The sequence below is a fragment of the Bos mutus genome, chromosome 29, assembly GCF_027580195.1.
Source record: "Bos mutus isolate GX-2022 chromosome 29, NWIPB_WYAK_1.1, whole genome shotgun sequence".
NCBI classification, from domain to species: Eukaryota; Metazoa; Chordata; class Mammalia; order Artiodactyla; family Bovidae; genus Bos; species Bos mutus.
This window is the reverse complement of record NC_091645.1, coordinates 21,419,676-21,437,206: the sequence shown is the minus strand read 5'-3', so window position 1 is coordinate 21,437,206 and position 17,531 is coordinate 21,419,676. Positions and strand designations below refer to the sequence as shown.

The window sequence follows — 17,531 nt, the reverse complement described above, 5'->3', positions numbered from 1 at the left end:
ACCCCCAACAGTTCACTGAAGCCACAGGCTGAATTTTATATCATTTTTTAAAAAGGTTCCCTTTGTTTCAGTTTTCTGACAAGCGTATATTTATACCTTACTACATGTCAGGCATTTCAAGAACTTTTCATATAAACTCATACATCCGTCATAGCAACCCTATGATGTAGACACTATTATTAATGCCATTTAACATAAAGTGAAGTTGGTTTGCATACTTGAAGTTACATAAGTAGTAAATAAAGATTCCAGATTCAAATCCAGGCAGCCTAGCTCCAAAGTTTGTGCTTGTAACCATTCCATTCTGTTGCCTTTTGCTGGGCAAATGCTTTGGCTACACTCAGACTGGTATTTATCCAACAAATTTTCCATAAGCACTATTTGAGAGATGCTGAGGATAAGATGGTGAACAAAACCATACACTGTTCCCTTCCTCCTGGACTAAACCATCTGGGGGGAGACAGTTGCTTATCAGTTAATCTCATATGGGGACATGGGAGCAAGAGCACTTGAACATTGTGGATTTTAAGAAATTATAAAGCAGAATTGAGGGGTGGTGTTTTGGAGTAAGTGATCCATCATCGGGGATTGGGAGGTAATTGGACAGAGATGTAGAAAGGGCAGAGAACAGTTCTGTGTAAGGGCTGTGTGGTTGCAGGGAGAGTGGGGAGGATGGGAAGGTAGGAACAGAAGCTAGTGTGGCTGTGGAAGACTGAAGGACCATGGAAGCCACTCTGGAAGTGGAAGCCTAAGGAAGGCTATAGAAGCCACTGTGGAAGCTGCTTTTCCATAGTGTGGCTACAGAAGAGTGAAGGACCGTGGTCCTAAGGTCAGTAGGTGGAAGCCAAGCTAATACAAACCATGGAAGCCGTATTATAAGCAGCTCTCTGTCTTTATAAGTGGGCTTTCTTGGTGGCTCAGACAGTAAAGAATCTGCCTGCAATGCAGGAGACCTGGGTTTAGTCCCTGGATTGGGAAGATCCCCTGGAGAAGGAAATGGCAACCCATTCCAGTATTCTTGCCTGGAGAATTCCATGGAGAGAGGAGCCTTGCGGCTGCAGTCCATAGGATTGCAAAAAGTCCAAAATGACTAAGGGACTAACACTTCTCTTCATGAATGTAAAATCTCAAACTTTTCCTATGTATTTGTGGGCTTATTTTATTAATTACAGATGTGGTGATGTAACTGTTTTTCAACTCTCATCAGGGTATTTTGTGTAAATAGACTAAAAGTAGACATGTATTTGAAAAAAATAACGTTAATTGGAGATAAACTATGGTCTAGGATTGGTATTAGGCATTTTCCAAAATATCTTGTTTAATTCTCATAAGAAATTACAAATGATGAACTTGAAGTTCCAAAGGTTAAATAGATTAAACAAGCATTCTTGATCACCATCTTATTGCTGATGATTTGCAGCCTTAAAACTTTCCTCTTTGAATTATTAAAAGTTTAAATCCCAGTGTTCCAAATTTACTGAGCATCTGTGGAGATACCATTATGGGCATTTACAATGCCCCAACTCTGCAGTCCCATAAATTATTTTTAAAAAGTCTGCTCAAAAAGTGTTTAGAAATCAGCACTAAAATAAAGAATTTCCTGGAATCCATCTATAAGGCAATCTTTGGACTTTTGAAAATGCTTTTCTTTATTGGATATCACATGGATGGGTACTAAAAAGCAGTTTTCACCAAAATGTTAGAACCCTGTGAACTTCAAATCTGCTGCCAATAGTCATAAATTATCATACCTTAGAATGTACAGAACGTTGTTGGAAAGTTAAAATTTAAGATGCATTTTGAAAAAGTTTTCCTATTTCCTTAAGGTAATTTCTTGATTGTAGAAAGGACACAGAAAACTGACATGCACTCTCAAAAACATTTTCTGAAGTATCATCAATTTGTTTGAGTTTTTAAAAGTAATACTTAACAACTACTGTTAATTTTGTTGAGACTCTGAGAGACTATCACACCTGACAGTCTAACACTCCTCTCTAAGAAATCTTTCATATTCACAGAATGTTTCTCTTCCTTCCATTCAGACCTCACTCTTTCAGTCTGAATACTATAGCTGTGATTTAGAGGTGTTCCAAGATGGAAGTGGCAAAAGAAAAGTGACTGTTTTTCACTTCTGTGCAAAAAAAAAGTGAAAGTGTTGGTCGCTCAACTGTGTCTGACTCTTTGTGACTCCGTGGACTATAACCCACCGGGCTCCTCTGTCCATAGAATGCTCTAGATAAAAATACTGGAGTGGGGTATCCATTCCCTTCCCCGGGGGGTTCATCCTGACCCAGAGATAGAACCCAAGTCTCCTGCATTGCAGGCAGATCTGTTATGGTCTGAGCCATCAGGGAAGCCCAGACTTCTGTAGAATTGTCTAAAAAACCTTTTTTTATTCCTTCCTTCCACTTTGACAACAAAAGACCTAGTTAATTTTCCAAAGTGTGCATATAACTGATTTAGTACTGCTTAATTTAAAATGGTATTTATCTCTTTATTTTTAAATTATTCCCCACTATGAACATGGAGATTTTAAACTGGAAACCACATATATTTGCCTATAGATCTGATTGTTTAAATCTGGAGTATTTTCATATTAAACTATCCAGATTTCCAAATTATTCTGAAAAAATTGGAAGATCTAACAAGAAATTGTGACTGCATTTCTTTGTGGAAGAAATGACTTAGAACTAAATAAATATGGTTGCTCCTCCTGGACATAGCATGAGCTCTTCAGTTTTCCACAGTCTCCACCACTTCTTATAGTCTCTTAGAGCTAGTCACTTCATTCTGTTATTTAATCTGCCTTACTTCTGGGTATTTGAGTTTATAACTTGCAGTTGAGAGTGAAAAAGTTGGCTTAAAGCTCAACATTCAGAAAATGAAGATCATGGCATCTGGTCCCATCATTTCATGGGAAATAGGTGGGGCAACAGTGGAAACAGTGTCAGACTTTATTTTTCTGGGCTCCAAAATCACTGCAGATGGTGATTGCAGCCATGAAATTAAAAGACGCTTACTCCTTGAAAGGAAAGTTGTGACCACCCTAGATAGCACATTGAAAAGCAGAGACATTACTTTGCCAACAAGGTCCGTCTAGTCAAGGCTATGGTTTTTCCAGTGGTCATGTATGGATGTGAGAGTTGGACTGTGAAGAAAGCTGAGCACCGAAGAATTGATGCTTTTGAACTGTGGTGTTGGAGAAGACTCTTGAGAGTCCCTTGGACTGCAAGGAGATCCAACCAGACCATTATAAAGGAGATCAGTCCTGGGTGTTCGTTGGAAGGAATGATGCTAAAGCTGAAACTCCAGTACTTTGGCCACCTCATGCTAGAAGTTGAGTCATTGGAAAAGACCCTTATGCTGGTAGGGATTGGGGGCAGGAGGAGAAGGGGATGACAGAGGATGAGATGGCTGGATGGCATCACCGACTCGATGGACGTGAGTCTGAGTGAACTCCGGGATTTGGTGACGGACAGGGAGGCCTGGCGTGCTGTGATTCATGGGGTTGCAAAGAGTTGGACACGACTGAGTGACTGAACTGAACTGAACTGAACTGCAATTACAATATTAGCAATTCTTGGTAGACATAAAATACCCTGTGATCCTGGGCTAATTTACTTTTCTGGTCTCATTTTCTCCTCCACATGCATTCTATACCCATCATAACACCCATGTCTGTCAGATTTTCACTTTATGGAACGCATTGCTCTTCATTTTTTAGGTTTGGTGAGAACTTAAATCCTTCAGTTTTGTAAAATGTTGCTTCTTTGTGAGACTTTTTATAATGATGTCTGATCAACCTCTCCCCAAAGTTAAAGACACATCCTAACATTTTCCAAAGAACCAAATTTAAGCTTCTGTTCAAATACTTAAACTTCTCTTGTATTTCTTACCATATAATACCGTGGTTTTAAGTCCGTTCTCAAAGAAACTGAGAGTCTCCAGAAATGAACCTTGGCCTTGTCTGCCTCCAGTACCTAATGTTAGAACTGGAGTAGAGTTGTGACTTAATAATGATTGGTTGAATTGAAGCAGATTAAATTTCTATTTAAAATTTTTAGAGAGCCTCACCAATTAACCGAATTTTCAAGTGTAGGACTAGATTTCAGGAATTTTTAAGCTAATCTCTGTCTAGTCATATGTAAGCCATTAGTTGGGAGAATAGAAGCTTTTTATAGTAACATGGCATTTAGATAATGATTCCCATGTGGATGTATATGTAAAATTAGGCACAATGCAAATAAAAATGGAAAGAATCCATTTCTTGTTGAATTTCTTATATTTTCTCCACTGTAAAGCATCTGGTGCTTCTTAAATAACTGTCAATTAATAATAAATTTTTCATAGAATTTAATTTTTGGAATAGTTTTAGGTTCATAGCAAAATTGAGCAAAAAGTATAGAAGAACGGTACATTTGTTATAATCAATGAATCCACATTGATGTGTCATTGTCAGTCACCCAAAGTCCATTGTGAACCCATTTAGGGTTCACTCTTGGTATTGTACATTCTATGGGGTCTGACAAATGTGTAATGACATATACATGCCATTATAGTCTCATTCATAATAGTTTCACGGCCCTAAAAACCCAGTGTGATGAATCTCACAATGAATCACTTGATCCTACCTCCCTCCTCTTAAACCCCTAATTATTTCACGTCTCTATAGTGAAAGTCTCTCAATCTTGCCTGACTCTTTGCAACCTCATGGACTGTACAACCCATGGAATTCTCTAGGCCAGAATACTGGAGTGGGTAACCTATCCCTTCTCCAGCGGATCTTCCTAACCCAGGAATCGAACCAGGGTCTCCTGTATTGCAGGAGGATTCTTTACAAACTGAGCTATCAGGGAAACCCGATGGTAACAAAGATAAAACTGTCTCTATAGTTTTACCTTTTTCAGAATGTCATATAGTTGGAATTATACAATATGAAATCTTTTTAGATTGGCTTCTTTTACTTAGTAATATACATTTAAGGTTCTACTGTGTTTTTTCATAGATCTTTTTTTTTTTTTAAGCACTGACTATTATTCCATTTTCTACATATGTAGCAATTTATTTCTCCACCTACTGAGGATATCTTGATTGCTTCCAAGTTTTGGCAATTATGAATAAAGCTGCTGTAAATATATGTGTGCAGGTTATAGTGTGGACATAAGTTTTCAATTAATTAACATCTTAACATTTTATTGTCCATCTCATCTTTTAAACCTGAATTTTGAGCACTAGACCTTCATTTCCAGTATCATTTTATTTTATACCAGCAATAATTTCAAATAATTCAAGATACTTAACATCTTTTTCTAGCTTTTAATTTAAATAATTTCTTTATGATTTTACAGGGTGTATCAGGGGTACTTTACAGGGTGTACCAGCTGGCTCAGATGGTAACAAATCCACTTGCAATGCAGGAGATCTGGGCTCAGTCTCTAGTCTGGGAAGATCCCCTGGAGAAGGGAATGGCAACCCACTCCAGTATTCTTGCCTGGAGAATCCCGTTAGACAGAGGAGCCTGGTGGGCTACAGTCCATGGGGTCGCAAAGAGCTAGAAATGATTGAGTGACTAACAGTTTCACTTTCACCAGAATTTTACTGAGAAACCTTGTTTAATTATATTTTTTAATTTATGTAAATATTCTTATATTGTTACAGCATGAAATTTACACCGAATTTTGCTGTGGAACCTATTCTCTAGAGTGTAATGTATCTTGGAGAGAGAAAGGATAGGAAAGATTGATTTTGAATTCAGTGCCATTAAGTTCAGTTGCTATTGTCCTAAATCATAGCTCACTCTGTCTGAGGCATGAAGTCTATTGAGGAGTCCCCAGACGAAGTTGACAGTACTAGAAACAATTTTTCCCATTTTTAATTTCAGTAATTTGGTCTTGAAGAATATATTTTCATCCTTTCTAAAGCCACTGGGTAGTTATGTTCATATACCTTGGTACTGTGAATGTTCAATGAAATAATTTTATTGAGAGTTTTTTTTTTTTTTCAATAAAATATATGGTAAAACTAAAAGGAGCAAAGGGATACAGTGGAAACTTTGATTCCATCATGGAAAGAGTGACTTTATTGCCTGCATATTTGAAAGTACATTCTATATACCCTTTGGAAAAGGAAAGATATTAGTTCTTGGCAATTTCCATTTCTTTTTTTATATATCTCTTCTGTTTTATATCTGAAATGTCTACTTGATGTAATCAAGGGGAATATTTTGTCTCAAACTTTTGTGAAAAATGGATTATTTAAACTACTAGTAAAGTTAAAAAAATAAACTACTAGTATTAAATTTTCAGTTCACTGCCTATGGAGAACTACAGATACCATTCTCTCCATTTTTTCTAGGTTTAATAGGTGAAAGAAAATACATAATTCTTTATTTTAATGCTACCTGGCTAAAACCTTGGGAAATAAATCAAGTGCTGAAATATATTAAATTCCAGGCAATAGTGAGCTTTCATGGAACAGTTAGAAGTGTGTGGGTATAAGAGGCTGAATGGTTTGATTTCAACTATGTATGAGCTCAGTTTTTCCATCTTGGAAAATGGAGATACTATTATATACCTAATTCATGGCATTACTTTTTGAGAATTAAAAAGGATTACATTATGAGAAATTACATGTAATTCTCATTACATTATGAGAATTTCATGATCTGTATGAAAGTATAGGTTTTGTGTGCCTGGAGCATGGAGGCACTCACAATGCTAGTTTGTTCCTTCCCCACCTACCACGTGTTTCAGAAAACAACAGTCAGGACTGCTTATGTGTGAAGCACTGTATCTGGCTCTGTGGCAGTAAAATGATGAAAAATATCCTGGTTCTGTAGGTGTAAATTATAAGTATTCTAAATATAGTTATCACTATTGCCCTTCTGAAGCTGTAACACCCACAGTGTGGTAACTAGGGCAGCACATGTTGTACTATGTAGCACCTAAGTCCACTCTTTCCAAATGAGAAACATGGTTGTGTATCTCAGTAACTGTATCCAGGGGAGCTACTGGATTTGAGGGGGCTTGAAATAAACGGGGACAATATTAGTTAGAGGGAAAGTAGTCAAGTGGTCAAATATTGGACTTTCTAAGCCTCCAAATAATGCCTTTATTTTCCATATTATGAATTCCCTAATATGATAGCCACAAGCCACATGTGGCTATTTAAGTGTAAATTGATTAAAAAGAAATAAAATTTAGAAATTCGTCACAATCACCACAGCTCAAGTGCTCAATGGCCACATGCCACTAGTAATTACTAGTGATTATTACAATGGGTAGCACAGGTATAGAACATTTCTACCAATATTATCACAGAAAGTTCTACTGGAAAACTATTTAAAAGATGAAATTCAAGTTTAGGGGAATGATACAAATAAATCGTTTGCCAATCTTTTCCTGAGTTCTTATACCTACAGTAGAAAAAAATCAAATGCTTTTAAGAAAATACAAGGGAAGGAAGTCATAGGCAATTCAATATATTTTTTCGTGCATTGATGGCAATGATAATAACCTTTATTGAACACATATTCCTTCAATTCAGTTCAGTTCAGTTCAGTCACTCAGTCGTGTCCGACTCTCTGCGACCCCATGAATCGCAGCATGCCAGGCCTCCCTGTCCATCACCAACTTCCAGAGTTCACTCAAACTCATGTGCATCGAGTCAGTGATGCCATCCAGCCATCTCATCCTCTGTCGTTCCGTTCTCCTCCTGCCCCCAATGCCTCCCAGCATCAGGGTCTTTTCCAATGAGTCAACTCTTTGCATGAGGTGGCCAAAGTATTGGAGTTTCAGACTCAGCATCAGTCCTTCCAATGAACACCCAGGACTGGTCTCTTTTAGGATGGACTGGTTGGAACTCCTTGCAGTCCAAGGGACTCGCAAGAGTCTTCTCCAGCACCACACAGACCACAGCCTTGTCTAACTCATTCCTTCACTTGAATTATATTATTTAATTTGCACTCACACGCACATAGTCAATGAGATGCACTTTTTTCCCCTATACATGTTGAATAGAAGAGGAGACTGAGGAACAGAAACATTAAGTAATCTTTCAAAAACTATTGTAGCGAGAAAGTGACACAACTGGGTTTGAACTCAGGTAATCGGACTCCCAGTCCCTAGAAGGTGATTCACTTAAGAGGTAATGGATTGAATTAAAAGACTTTAGAAGTGAATTTAATCAGAAAATATTGATAAAACGTAAAAGTCACTCAAAATCTTACTACATATTTTGGAATTATGTAAGATGTAAATGATCCTCTATGCATCAATCACCTTCCTCAAAGGTAATAACTATTAATTTGATGGATATCCTACTTGAATATTCCATAAATTAATGTTATATAAATAAACACTGTGTTCATATTTATAATCCAACATATTTATATGCAATTTAACTGCATATATGGCCATCTACACTGTGTATGTGGAGAAGGCAATGGCACCCCACTCCAGTACTCTTGCCTGGAAAATCCCATGGATGGAGGAGCCTGGTAGGCTGCAGTCCATGGGGTCGCTAGGAGTCGGACACGACTGAGCGACTTCACTTTTACTTTTCACTTTCACGCATTGGAGAAGGAAATGGCAACCCACTCCAGTGTTCTTTTTTTTTTAAATTTTATTTTATTTTTAAACTTTACAAATTTTATTAGTTTTGCCAAATATCAAAATGAATCCGGCACAGGTATACACTCCAGTGTTCTTGCCTGGAGAATCCCAGGGACAGAGGAGCCTGGTGGGCTGCTGTCTATGGGGTCGCACAGAGTCGGACACGACTAAAGCGACTTAACAGCAGCAGCAGCAACACTGTGTATGTGTGTGTATACACACACATCATAAAATGAAATTGTGGTGTACATATGTGTTTGTATATTATCTGCCTAAGAGTATGTACTGAGCATCTTATGGTTCAACAGATATACATTTATCTTATTTTTTAAAAATTATTGCACAGAGGTCCATTCTATTGTATTATGTATTGTGTTATGTATTGTATTATGTACTATTCAACCATCACTTTCTTGACACATTCATGTCTATTTTTTCTATTCAGTCAGCATTGCAAACAAATATACTTGTTCATATATTTTAAACACTCTTATATTTGCAAGATATAGTACAAAATATAAAATACTATTATATTTGTAAGATATAGTCTTAGGAGTAAATTGCTAGATTTAAGGATGTATGTATTTTAGTTTTAATAAATATTGACTAATTGATGTTCATGAATATTTTATAAAGGTGATATTATACTATGCTATTTTTTATTGCTTTTACAATTCATGTAGGAAAACATTTCTTTGAAAGCCACTACTTAACCAAATTGGTTAAGGGGTATTATTATATGTGGGCTTCCCAGGTAGCTTAGTAGTAAAGAATCTGCTAGTCAATGTAGGAGATACAAGAGAGGCGGGTTCAATCCCTGGGTTGAGAAGTCATTTCCTGAAGTAGGCTCCAGTATTCTTGCCTGGAAAATCCCATGGACAGAGGAACCTGGAGGGCTACAGTCCATGGGGTTGCAAAGAGTCAGACACAACTGAGGAATTGAGCACGCATGCACATTGTTATATGTATCTATATTAGTTCAGTTCAGTTCAGTCTCTCAGTCGTGTCTGACTCTTTGTGACCCCATGAATCGTAGCACGCCAGGTCTCCCTGTCCATCACCAACTCCCGGAGTTCACTCAGACTCACGTCCATCGAGTCAGTGATGCTATCCAGCCATCTCATCCTCTGTCGTCCCCTTCTCCTCAATGTATGTATATTCATGAAAATTTTTTTTATGTCTAAGCCTAAAACAAACTTAGCAACAAAGAGATGGATCTTGGATATTAGACAGACACACTCTTTGAGTGACTTAGTAACTGAATATATTAGTTATGTAACTATAATATCATTGGACAGGAAAAGCCTAGTAATATTTTGATATTTGCAGGCTTCACCAATACACAAAGACCACATTTCATTTTTTATAACCATCTTTGTAAATGACCTCAACAGTCAACAACATTTTGTTTATGTTTTCTTGTTCACAGAGAATAGAAGGAATAATCCTATATACGAATTTAAATCATAAAATGCTTCTCCCTTGATCTTTTTTGCTTTCAGAGGCAAAGCTCTGTCTAGCCCAAATCATCAAATACTTGGCTCAGGCTTTCACATCATGTAGAATCAAACCCTGACTTCATGGAATGCCATGAAAACTGGTTATATTCTATTATAGGAACAAAAAATACCTCACGCAATTCTTTATAACATTTGGTATGGTAAGGGAGCTTTCTAGGGCTAAAATTTTGGGGGTTAATAATAGAAGAATCTGTCCAGGTTCACACGCTCCCTTATCTTAAGTGTTTTCTTATCCTGGAAGAGAAATGATGCAGAATGTAAATATGTTTTCAAGTTCAGATAGCAGAAATCCAACCAGAATTATTTTTGTATTACATAATACAGCAATGATCTGTGATTTAAAAGGAAATAGTCTGGAAGAATGAAGGTAGAATGTTATTGTTGAAAGATAAAAATTTTTAATATTTCCTTTTCTTGGTATTGGTGATAAGAGTCTTCTGGAGGTTAGATAATTCTGTTGCTCTCTTTTGACTTTATAATTCTTGTGTAATTCTTATTGTGTGTCTATGTATGCACACAAGAATGGAGGTGTGTATGTTACATTTTATCTATGTTTATATTCATATTTGTGTTTCATTCTTCTTTCACAAATGATAAATACAATTATACATACTTTATGAGAAGTACTGAGAATACACAGATGAAAGAGAAGTCCCTCCCCCACCCCCGCCCCTGCCATGAAAAACAGTAGAAGAGAAAGAGAGTGGCAGTCTGAGCCAGGGAAAGGATTTATGTATATTTACTTCTAGATATTAAAAAGGCAAGTTTATGTTTACAGGCATAGGTTTTCATACTCTCTTGATTACCAACTAAGTTTCATTTGTGTTTCATATCCTTTCCTACAGCTATTCACAAATCTATTTACTGCTGTGAGGTCATACCAAAGCATTTTATTGAAAACATAAATGTGTCACTGTGATGACTGCCAGATATTCCACCAGAGTGAGATTTCTTTGTTTTTCAGAATCTACCCTTGAAGAAGATTCCATGCAAAGCCAGTGCACCCTCAGGCTCCTTTTTTGCCAGAGACAATACAGCAAATTTCTTATCCTGGTGCCGAGATTTAGGAGTAGATGAAACATGTCTATTTGAATCGGAAGGTTTGGGTATGTATATTTCTTTTAGAATTTTAGTTGATATGATATTAAAATTATTGTTTGTTAGTATAACTCTCAAGATTAACTTATTTGTGTGATTCATTTCACAGTTTGTTAACTTAAAAAAATGTAGTTTGTTGTAAACTTGTAGAGTTTTTGTAAACTTGCATTTTTGAAGGTATAAAAATTCAGCCTCTTATGCTTGGTCACTTTGTGCATAAAATAACAGGAACATAAGTAGCAGAATTCTTTCCTGGCTAAAAATAAGCATATACAATACAAAATGGGGGGATTCTTGGAAAATGTAGGGTTAAATTTTACCATCAGGCTCTTACCTGGACTAGAAGAATAGCTAAATGTGTTCCTGCCATCGATCATGAGCACTTCTGTCTTTTCACCTCTAAAAAATTATGCAAACACTATCACTCATAAGCACTTTGTTGAAACATATTTTAGTTAAGCTTATTTATAGTTAGTGAAATTTGTTTTTTTGCTAGTTAAAAATTAGGCAAACAAGCAAGAGATTAGGGCAAATTGAAAATGATGGAATAAAAAGACAGGTGGGGTCTCAAAGAGTCAGGCTCAAAGAGTCTTAGCCCATACCTTAGTGCTTAGGCTTACCCAGATAATTTTGGGGTTTTTGTTTTGTTTTATGATTGAATTTTGGCAAATGCACTTCCAGACCACAGAGCCTGGTTTTATATTTCCCTGGGAGAAAATGTACATTGGACCATTTAGTGTTTTGACATTTCTTGGTACCCTTAAATGTTCAAATCTTTTATATAAGATCTACCCCAGTGGTACTCTATAATGGAAAATATTGGAATTAAAGACCAGTTTTAGTAAGGTGGAACTAAGTGAAGAAAGGAGACATTTAAGGGGTGGGGGAAATGCTTTGGTTCTTTTGCCTGAGGCTTTAAAAATCAATTTACATTGTAATTAACCTCCAATTAAAATAAATAAATTAAAACAAAACAAACAAAAAATCAATTTACAAAACCACATAATACCAAATGTTAACATCAAAGTAAGCTGAACATCCTTCAGAGAGAACAAGTATACAAATTACCTTCCTAGCATTGAGAATATTCTTTGCCTTGAAGCCTCACAAAACAGAATTCCTTCCCCTGCTGAGCCTAGGAAACGGATGGTATGGCAGCTAAAGTCTTACTCATTTTATGTACTTAAGGAAATTTGTATTTGTATGAAGAGGAGTTAATGTGGTACCGAAAAGACTGTCATCAAATTTCTGAGAAGTCTCTAAGCAGAGAAAAGAATAACATGAACTTAGACTAGGAGAACATTTTATACCTGAAAGAAAAAATAAACCGGAATAATTGTACAGTAGCGTACCCTATACAACAGTGTGCTAAGTGAATGCCCGTTGTATGAATGGACTTCGAATGTTCTTACCATTTCTTCACATCAAAGTAAAAAAAGAAAAAAACTTGGTGGAAGATATATATGGATATAGTTCTTTTTCAGGGCTTTGGTAATTTTACAAATAGATTTTAACTTTCAGGTTTATAGGTTTATGTGAGTGGAGGATTATAGGAAGGGAGTGAGGCAAAGTTATTTTGGGGAAAAACCCATGAAAGAGCTATTAAATGTCCGTGGGTATACACACACATATACCCATAAATTTTAAAAAAATGAGTTAGTTTTGTGTATTTAAAATACACTTAGTATTTTTAAAAATGGAAAAGACTGATGCTAGGAGGGATTGGGGGCAGGAGGAAAAGGGGATGACAGAGGATGAGGTGGCTGAATGGCATCACTGACTCGATGAACGTGAGTCTGAGTGAACTCCGGGAGTTGGTGATGGACAGGGAGGCCTGGTGTGCTGCGATTCATGGGGTCGCAAAGAGTCGGACACGACTGAGCTTCTGAACTGAACTGAACTGAAGTGTAAAAGAAGTACACTTTCAGGGGTGGACAAATAACATCATGATTTAAAATCCTGGAGTCCTCCTACGTTGCCACATGGGGAAACTGACTTATTGTCTGTTCCTTTGTTCATTGCACAGGTTTCCATTCAAGAAAGAATTTTTCAGTGACTTCTGTAGGCCAAATGGACTACTAGAAACTATGAATATAAATATGGTCTTGTCTCAATTTTTTTACTATCCATAAGTTTTTTTTGTTACTTGAACTAGTAAATCTTTCAACTGGACTCCAAGAAGCTTGGATGACTTTTTAAAACCCCATTTGGGTCATAAATAGTACATTTTATCTTGAAACAATAAAGCATAATTGAGTTTATATGATAATTGTCCTCGTACATAAATACACACTGTGTAGCATATAAAATTATGTCAAGAAGAGTTTTTAAGTGGTCGAGTTCTTCACCCTATTTGACTTCATAAAAAAGAAAACCCATGGTAATTTACATGCAATAACTGTTAAGTATTTTGTTAAAATATCTTTGATTCTGCTATAGTATAGTATAGTAAAGTCTATAGTATAGCTTTGCTTATACCTTGCAATTAAAATGTATTTATATAGTCAAGAAAGTTTAATAAAACCAACTTTTCAAGGCGATAAAAATTTTTAAATAATTTTGAATCCTCTCAGTACCAAACTAGATAAGATAATTCAGCTTTCTAGTTTGTTCCTTAATGAAAAGGTAAATTTGAAATTTCTGCTGCTTAGAATAGGACATGAGGTGATGTATTATAGGTCTTGTGGAGATGGAAGAAAGGAGCCAATACGATAGTATTGACTTTAGGATTATTCAGAGAAAGGAAACAGCTGTGTCCATAGATATTCATGATAATCACGAAGAAGGACAATGAGAAAATCCGTTTCCCCAAGTAGAACCCATTCTCCTTGGATTTTTCTTATTATTCCCTGTGGGTGAGGAAGTGATTGAGCCACGGCTGATGGCCTTGGATGCTGCAGCAGAACTGATTTTCTTGCAACAGTAACACTGTGTACTCTGCTTAATGTCTTTTCACACTTCACTTTTTGAAAGGGAATTTAGGACAAGGGTTTCTTCTTTTTTCCCTACCTTAAGATTTCATTTCAGTAGCACACAAGATGAAGAGCAGCCTTTGTGTCCTAGTGTTTTGACCAGCAAATAAAATGAAAAGATGCCCTGATTAAAGGGGAAAAATCTGTTTGAATGAATGATAGGGTAGATCACTGTACTGAGTGTGTACCAAGAGGCTTCTGTCTTTAGCTGTTCAAAGGTCTTTGCCTGCATAAAGCATTCTTATCTTTGTGGCAACTGATACGTTACCCTCTGTGGCAGTGCTTTTTTTTTGGTACGATTATTTGTGAGAGGATCTTAATTCATGACTCACTCTGTCTGTTCTCTTTCCACGACAGCTAATGACAAGAAATCTCAGTGGGTGGGGAAAGATGCCAGGGATGAACTGGGGAGTATAGACAGCATCTGATTCCATATGTTTCTCTCATGCTTGTTGTTTTGATTCTTGGCAGATAGCTCTCTACACCACATGATGCAATCACATACAGAGCATAACCTGCCGTTTATCTTCTAAGACATTCTTGAGAGAGAGCTTTTTCTCTGTCAAATGTCAGTTCTTAGATTATGAGTTAACTAATATCCCAGAATAGTATTTCAGAAATGAGTCAATAGCAAAATGGATACATGTCATACAAAAATTTTTCATAAAAGACTTATAAAAGCCCAAAAGAGAGATAAAAATGTTTGATACCTTAGTGATAAGTCAAATGCAAATAAAAACTATGATAAATTAGTGATGATTAAGAATTGTATATTTAATGTTGAGTATAGAGGAAAGTCAACACTAAATATTCAATTCTTAATCCTCGCTAATTTTTCACAGATTGAATTTGCATTTGACTTATTACTAAGGTATCAAACATTGAGGAAAGTGTGATCTTCTATATATTGCTGAAAAATAATTGGAAAATTTTTGCCTTGTTTTGTCTTCTTGGGCAATTTGACATTATGTATTAAAGACTTCAGAAGTGCTCATGTTCTTTCATCAAGTTGTTCTACTTCTAAAAGTTTATTTGAGGGAAGTAGACATAGGTAATGTCTATTGAAACATTTTTTTATGAGTTAAAAAAAAATGAATGAACTGAAGATATTTGGTGGTAGCTTAAACAGACTGTAGTCATTCATAGATACCAAGAAAAATAATATTCATAATATTTTGAGACTAATAATATGGGAAAATTATGATATAATATAAACATGAGGTCTCAGCATCTACATCTAGTAAATAACAATAAAATGCTATATTCAGAATTTGAAAGTAAAACAAATAGTAATTGGATTGTAAGTAATATTTTCTTCTTCAATTCTCTATTAACACACTTTAGGCAGTAAACAGGTATGGCATGTAGTCTGAAACACAAACAATTTTACTCATATTAAGACAATTGCAATCTTAATTGCAATAAAATTGCATAGAGAATTATTTATTGACATCAGTGAATTTTCTACATCAGTGTATTGTAAGGGCTGTTGGACATTAGGACCAGACATATATGACTTATTCTCAATTAAAAAAAATTGTTATGGGTCCTAAAATTGATGCTCTTGTATGATTTTTTCTAAGATATTTTAAGTAGAAACTATTTCTTTAAATGGATGATATTCTTGCATGGAGGATTTGTTATTTGTAATTTACTTTAGCCCACTGATTAGAAATTGCTAAGTGACCTTAAATTTTCCCCCAGATCTGTTTATTTTTCTTTACTTATGTACATTCTGGTTGAGCTGGAAAGTTGAGAAAATAAAAGGATGGGGGAGGGGATATTTGAAAAATGCACAAATTCTGCTTGCTGAAATTGTGTCAATATCACTATGTTATTGGATAATTATAGGATCTGGAGGCCAATGACTATGCTTCATCTATTTCTCTGAGAAAGAATCTACTCAGCAGGAAAAGGGTTTGCTCTCTGCTGTGCTAGCATGCAAATGTGTGTGATTTTTCATTTCTATCTTCTGTATTGGTGTTTGCTATGTAGCACTATCTTTTTTTGATGCATAACTCTGAAGAATAGGTTTTATACAATTCTTTGTTCTATTGAACATTGGTCAAGCACTGACCTACCTACAGTACTGGGTTTGATCCCACTACACAAAAGTAAAAAGGATTGTGTGTGAATATTTAAACATTAACATTTTCCATTTTGTACCTACTGCATCAGAAAAAGAATTTATGCCTGCCTGCAAGTGTTTGATAAAGCATCCCATGTGGTGGTCGTTGTTGCTGTCTGTATTGAGGACTGGAAGAATATTTCTGTAGAAAGAAACCTACTTTTATTAATATTAATGTAGGATAACAATTTCAGGATACCAGATCAACTCTGGGTTATTTATATTCACATTGTTTCTTCCCAGGAACAATTTATTTTAGACTTTGGGTTTTGTAACACCTATCCTTATAAAGTACTTTATCAGCATCTCAATTCTGAATTTGAGCTCAGAAACTTTTTCCAAATTTAGCCATTTGCCCCTATGTCAGCACAAATGTAGTATGGTATCTGAGTGAGAAAACTAAATATCTCCCAGGAGTAATAGGTATATCAAGGATTTGATGGAGTCAGGGTTGAATCAGGAAAGTGACAGCCTTCTAGCTTTTCCAGAATCAAATTTTCACTGTGCAATATTCAATAATAATAGCTATATTTTCAGTAATGATAATCAAGCAGTGGATATGTGCTACCATCTCTAATCTCCCAACAACCACTAATTTTATAAATGGAAATGCTAGTTTAGGACCAAGAGAATTAAATAAATTGCCCAGTTTTATACTGCTTCTCAGTGACACAGCTAGGATTTAAATTCAGCTTCATTTTCCTCTGAAGATCATGTCCCTCCAGTATTACAGAAAGTTATGTTTTGTATGAGATAATGTTAGAAGTTCATATGATGATTTAAAGTAAAAGGAAAAATAAAGTATAAATGAAAGCAAAATTAGAAGAGACTCTTACTTGCTGCTCTGAGTGATAGTGACTTAACCCATTAATGTCACATCAAGTCTGGGTGTTGAGACAGAAAGGGCACTCCTTGCTCTGGGACGTTTTTTTGACTTGATGGCAGAGGCAGTTAACTACGTTTTATTCTATACGTCTTCCATTCCTGATGAGATCATGAATGAATTCTCCCTTTTATATGAATTATATGGATGCTGTATCCTATTTTCACTGTGAACAGTGATTCTGAGAAATCTGGATACATACACACTCAGCATTCATGAGTTTGTGGGGTTTATGCTTTGTTGACTTTTCTTCTCTTTAGCCTCTCTCAGATCAGTTTTTAAGTCACCTATGTTGCTAGCTGCTTCCCACATTTAAAT

General features: G+C 35.9%; 1 protein-coding gene across 4 annotated transcripts in view; it reads left to right on the top strand.

The window, feature by feature from the left end:
* GAS2 (growth arrest specific 2) overlaps positions 1-17,531 on the top strand; it is a 151,705-nt gene that overhangs the window by 33,073 nt on the left and 101,101 nt on the right. For all 4 annotated transcript variants that reach the window (XM_070365081.1, XM_070365080.1, XM_070365082.1 and 1 more), the window contains exon 4: positions 11,097-11,238. In XM_070365081.1, coding sequence (XP_070221182.1) covers positions 11,097-11,238 — 142 coding nt within the window. The remainder of the gene's footprint in view (positions 1-11,096; positions 11,239-17,531) is intronic.